The sequence below is a fragment of the Alexandromys fortis genome, unplaced genomic scaffold (assembly GCF_014885135.2).
Source record: "Alexandromys fortis isolate MF-2015 unplaced genomic scaffold, M_Fortis_MF-2015_v1.1 scaffold_26, whole genome shotgun sequence".
Classification (NCBI taxonomy): domain Eukaryota; kingdom Metazoa; phylum Chordata; class Mammalia; order Rodentia; family Cricetidae; genus Alexandromys; species Alexandromys fortis.
Genome location: NW_026067894.1, coordinates 9247647 through 9253419, shown reverse-complemented (window position 1 = coordinate 9253419; position 5773 = coordinate 9247647). Strand labels below are relative to the sequence as shown.

Below are 5773 nucleotides of genomic sequence, written 5' to 3'. Positions count from 1 at the left end.
GCACTTGGAAGGCAGAGGCAGGTGAATCTGAGTTTGAGGCCAACATGGTCTACAGAGTGGGTACCAGGACAGTCAGAGCTACACAGAGAAACCCTGTCCCAGAAAACAAAATAAAAAATACACAGTCGGTCTGGGAACAAAAACAATCCAATAAAAAGAACTCTGGGATAAAGCCTTCCATGGTGCCATAGGCTCGTCAGCCAGCACTCAAGGGGCAGGAGGATTGTGGAAAGTTTGAGGACTGCCTGGACCTCAAGGGTAAAGTGCTCACAAATCTTTCACGGGAAGGCTTCTAGGAGGAGACACTTCAGTTGATGTTAGTGTTCAGAATAAGTGGGAAGGCAGCAGAAGTCTTAGCTTAGCCACTACGTGGTTTGCCCAGTGTCTTTACTAGCTCCTGGTGTTGTGGAATAATCTTTTTGTACACTGTGAGGATGTGTTTGCCAAGGCACTTTCTGATTGGTTTAATAAAGAGTTAGGCTAGGCAGGAGGAGGTTAAGAGGGACTTCTGGGCAAAGAGAGCCAAGATTAATCTAGGGGAGGCGCACAAGAGAGACCCCAGAGAACTAGAGGAAACAGGACATGCTGGAGAGCTAAAAGCCAGGAGCCACACACAGCATGTGGCAGCACATGGCGTAATCAAAATAGGTTAAGTTCTAAGAGCTAGTTAGAAACAAGCCTGAACTAAGGCTGGGCTTTCAGAGTTAATAAATGTCCATGTAATTTTTTTTTTTTTTGGTTTTTCGAGATAGGGGTTCTCTGTGGCTTTGGAGCCTGTCCTGGAACTAGCTCTTGTAGACCAGGCTGATCTCGAACTCACAGAGATCCGCCTCTGCCTCCCAGTGCTGGGATTAAAGGCGTGCTGGGATTAAAGGCGTGCACCACCACCGCCTGGCTTTCCATGTCATTTTTTTGTGAGTTGGCAGGCGTAAGAAAAATCTACCTACATTCTGGTACCGAGTAGCTTGATTAAGGTCAACACCTTTAGTAAACAGGCACAACTTAGGGGATACATCCGATTCTATGCTTTGCTTTTTTACGTTGTGTGTTTGTGTGTGCCTGGTTTATGTACACATGTCAGGGTATTCTAAGACATCAGCTCTTTTTTGACATTTAAAAAAATTTTATTCTTATTTTTATGTGCATTGGTATTTTGCCTCCATATATAGGTCTGTGTGACGGTGTCAGATCCCCTGGGACTGCAGTTGCAGCTGAACTGCATATGGGTGCTGGGAACTGAACCCAGGTCTTCTGACAGAGTAGCCAGTGCTCTTAACCAATGAGCCACCTCTCCAGTCTCTTAATGAACCCAGAGCTAGGTTTGCAGTCAGCAGCCTGTGGTCCTCCTGCCTCCCCCACCTCTAGCTTCCCCCAAGGTCTAGCGTTTCATGCTGTCAAGCGGCCATCCAGACATGGACGCGCGTTGAGGATTTGAGTCTTCATGCTTGAGCTTGAGCAAGTGTTCTTACCCACTGAGCCAACTCCACATTTAATTTTTGTTGAATTTTCCAGACAAGGTTTCTCTGTATAGCCCTGGCTGTCTTGGAATTCAGAGATCCACTTACCTCTGCCTCCCAAGTGCTGAGACTAAAGGTATGTGCTACCAAGCCCAGCCACATTTTTTTTTCTTTTTCTGAGACAGGGTTTCTCTGTAGCCTTTTTTTTTTTTTTTGGTTTTTCGAGACAGGGTTTCTCTGTGGTTTTGGAGCCTGTCCTGGAACTAGCTCTTGTAGCCCAGGCTGGTCTCGAACTCACAGAGATCCGCCTGCCTCTGCCTCCCAAGTGCTGGGATTAAAGGCATGCACCACCACCGCCCGGCTACAGATAACTTTCTTTAAAGATGTATTATTCTATTTCTACTTATGTGTGTGCATGCAGGACAGAATGTTAGATCCCTGGAGCAGAAGTGATGGGCAGTGTGTGGGTGCTGGGAATTGAACTCAAGTCCTCTACAGGAGCAGCCTGAGCTCTTTCTATGCCCTGAGTCATCTTTCTGATTCTGATTTTGATAGTCCTGCCTCCTCATTTCTAGACAAGAAGCTGACTGTGGTGAGGGGAGAACCCTCGGGTGGTCAAACATCCTGTGCGCAAGGATGTCCAATAATGAGGGGAAAACAGGACGGTAGGGTGCCAAGGCCTCAGTCAGGCGAGTCCCACTGGATTCCTGCCTCCGTGACCTCAACTGCAAATCTCTTCCAAGATGGTTGCAGTTTCAGGGAAGTGGCCTCCCACTACCCAGCTCAGTGCCACCTTAGTCAGAAAACAACACTGCCATTATTAGACCACAGTGCCAGACCTGCCAAATGGGTGGCAGGATCGGCCACTCGGGCAATGGTAGACTTTGTTTTGTGGTGCCAGGGATCAAGCCCAGGACCTCACACACACGAGGCAAACTCCACCACTGGGCCTCAGCCGCGTCCCGACTGACTTCCAATGCCAGAAATCCCCAGCCTTGCCCCCGCTGGACACAGACACAGGCAGGACAGAGGCCATGGGGTCAAATCCATGACGCATTCACAGCTTCTGGCTTATGCTAGGAGGTGAACTCTGACCTTCAGGAAACGGACAAACATCCCATTAACAAAGGACTACAAAACAAACCTCAGTGAACTTTTATTTCTATTACCTAGAACTGCTCACAAGGCCAGAGACTTCTGCACTTTAACACTGGATACCCTTCCCGCCCACCCAGGGGACACTGAGAGCGTCATCGTGTCCCCTCTAGAACGTACCCCCATGCTGAGGCACCCTCCCCTCTTGCCCACCTTCATTGCAGGGAGGGCTTCGAAGCGTGGACGGGGATACTAGTTGCGTCCCGTGCCGGCACGGGTATGAAATGTGGCACTGGCCAGGCTCCTGCTCGGCCTGGCCCAATGGAGGAGGTGGGAATAGCAGCAGTGTGTCCTTGACTTTCTCAGCCGCCTCTGGACTGCCTGAGAGGAGGCACCCACTGCTGGTGGAAGGGAAGGAAAGTCAGAATTCACAGTTGTTTTGCTATGTAAAGTGCCTGTCAGTCCTGGGCTGCTTCTGCCAAGTAATCCATTTAGATCCAGGAGAGGGGACAGAAGGGACACGGGGGTGGGGGTGGTGTCCCTTGGAAGGCTGACTGTAGACTAAAGGTCCCCAGAGACCTTCAAGGTCTTGCAAGAAAAAAAATCAGCCTGCTGTTGATGCTTTGGCCTGAGAGCCCAGAGGAAAGCATCAGACCTTGAGAAACTTAAGCCAACCCCTCAGTCTGCAACTGTGAGGTCCAAAAGATGTGCAGATGTGGCCAAGAGAAACAGGACCTTGGTATCTTACTGGGAGGGTCCTGGTCCACCTAAAGAAAGGCTCAATTTTTTGGGCAGCTGGAGGGATCAGAAGAATGGGATCCAGCGTCTGCACAGTAAGAGTCTAGAGCAGGACTGCCTCCCTCCTAGGACTTGACTCTGGCTCTACCGTGAAGTCCTCCAGAGGCTAGACCTCCCCCACAAGACCCAAATATAGAATTCATCAGCATTTTACTCCTTACTCTCAGACAGCAGAGGGACCAACATGGGCTCCAACTCTCCAGAGATAGTGTGTTCTTTGGATATGTTTGGCCCCTCTCCCGGGCCCTACACCAACAGGCATGGAGGAAAAGGGTATGAGGGCAAAGGAGACAAAAGAACTGAACCAATATCCAGGCAACCAAAGTACAGGCTGCCCAACAGAACAGGGCTTGGGGGAACTGGGCGCACAGACCAGCTGTGAGGCCAACTTTCACATTGATGGGCGAAAGGCAGGTGGGAGGTAATGAAATTGGAGAATGAGGAAGGAGGGAAGGCAAGCTTCCTGGAGTGTCAGTCCCTTGAGGTTTTTGCTCCTCTCCCACAGGGGCAGCCAGGGGCTTCCCAGGCCAGGAAGGCCCTAGCACTTGTGATGCCTGGGGCCCAGCCTGCTGGCACATCGGTCTGAGCTTAACACAGTCGCCTTCATCTTTTTTGAGGAGCAGGAAAGAAAAAGGGGCATGGCCCCTTGGGCTTTCCTAGGTCGTCGTCCAGCTCCAGGCGCAGAGCTGAGACCCCAAAGTCAGTGCAACAATCCTGTCCAGTCCAGTGAGGAAAATGAAGGCGTGGCTTGCCTAGGGGGCTGCATGCCGCGCACGCGCCCATCCCCAGTATTTGGTGGATGGACATGAAACGGAAAGGGGCCTGGATCTGTCTCCAGACACAGAAATCCTTGCGGAGAGGACAGTGCCCCAGGGTCAGCTGCTCCAGGTGCTGATCCTGCATAGGAGGGAGTCAGGTCATGTAGCGGGTGATGGCGCGGAGGGCATAGAGCAAAGCTGCTTGCATTCGGGCTTCAAGGAGCAGCAAGTTCACGTGAACCTGGGGCACAGAAAGAAGGAAGCTTGCTGACTAGCGCCCTGCAGCCCGTCCTCCCAGTCTACTCGCCTCACCCACGCCTCCCACCAGGATGGCCCGACCTGTGCTTGGGCTCTGTGGAATCTGGTGTAGTGACTGACCGCTGAGGAATGCCTGTCATGACTAGCAGCGTTATCTCTCAAGTCTGAAAGAAGAGCTGCCATTAAGTGGCTCCAGTGCGGAATCAAATGTTTCCACACTAGTCTCATTGTGTCTCCCCGACTTTGAAATGCAGGGCAGTATCTCTTCTCATTAGAAAAGGGAAAAGCTCAAAGATACAAGGAAGGTCACGTGCCCAAAGTCACGCTGCTCTCATGCGAGGATTCAAACCTACACCTGCTAAACCGCCACAGAAGACCCCGTGGGAACAGTCCCTGAGCGCCCGATTTAAAAGGTGCCTGCAATCGCAGAGGACTAGGATCTAACCAAGGACAACAGGTCCCCACTGTGACCCTTTACAGGACTGGTTGGCTGCTGCCATTCCTGCACTGCAGTTACCTTCTCTGAGTGGCGGAAGTGCCTCCAGAAGAGGTTGTACATCCTGCGGGTTGTCTTCTCTGGGTAGCAGGCCACAGTCTTGATATAAATTTTGAGGTTCCTTTCTAGGAGCTGGTTTACCTCCCCATAATCGTAGTCATCGTATCTGATGGAAAGACCCGGACAGAATTACTCATGCTCTGCTCTCAGAGGCAGCGCGGCCCCCATCCCCACCCTACACAAGGAGGAACAGAGAGCGGCAAGAAAAGCCAGAAGGGGAAAAAATAGGAGGGGGTGGAGGGGAGGGAAAAAAAAGCCAGAAGGTAGGAAGCAACCAGAAGCCTGGTTCCTCTTAGAAAAACAGCTGACATCATATGTCATCGGTTACCAGGCTCATAGAGGACCACTCTAACACTGACAGAGAGCATGCTCTCCTGAGCTCCGACTATGCCAGTCACGAACCTACAAACTACATTCTCTGTCATATACAATATACCGTGTTCATCAATCTCATTTTACTGCAATTCACAGAAGGCATTGCTCTCAACAGCAGGGAGTGATTTCCAATCTGGCTCTCACTGCTCCACTCTCTGTCCTATAGTAAAGGACAGGAGGGTCAGTGCATGTTAATCCTGGAGAACGGGGCAGTCGAGGGGAGAAGGAGACAGTTCTAATTCCAGACTGGCCAAAAGAAGGCAATTAACTCGCTCAAAATCTAAAAGCAAGTTGCCAGTGAGTCTAGAAGCCACTTGTCACTCCCCACGTAAGTCAGCTTATACGTGTGCATGGGAAAAAAAAAACACCCAAATAATCAAATAAGGTGACCGATCACCTGGATGATTTCGGTGGGCTTTTTGTTTTCTTATTTTTATTTATTTATTTATTTATTTATTTATTTATTTTTGAGATAG

General features: G+C 50.4%; 1 protein-coding gene across 1 annotated transcript in view; it reads right to left on the bottom strand.

Moving 5' to 3' along the window:
* Window positions 1–3351: 3351 nt before the first annotated feature.
* Window positions 3352–5773, bottom strand: part of Sesn2 (sestrin 2) — a 19878-nt gene continuing 17456 nt past the window's right edge. The window contains exons 9-10 of the mRNA XM_050154030.1: window positions 4884–5028; window positions 3352–4349 (exon numbers count right to left, since the gene is read on the bottom strand). Of these exons, the coding sequence (XP_050009987.1) occupies window positions 4263–4349; window positions 4884–5028 (232 nt within the window). The 3' untranslated portion in view covers window positions 3352–4262. The remainder of the gene's footprint in view (window positions 4350–4883; window positions 5029–5773) is intronic.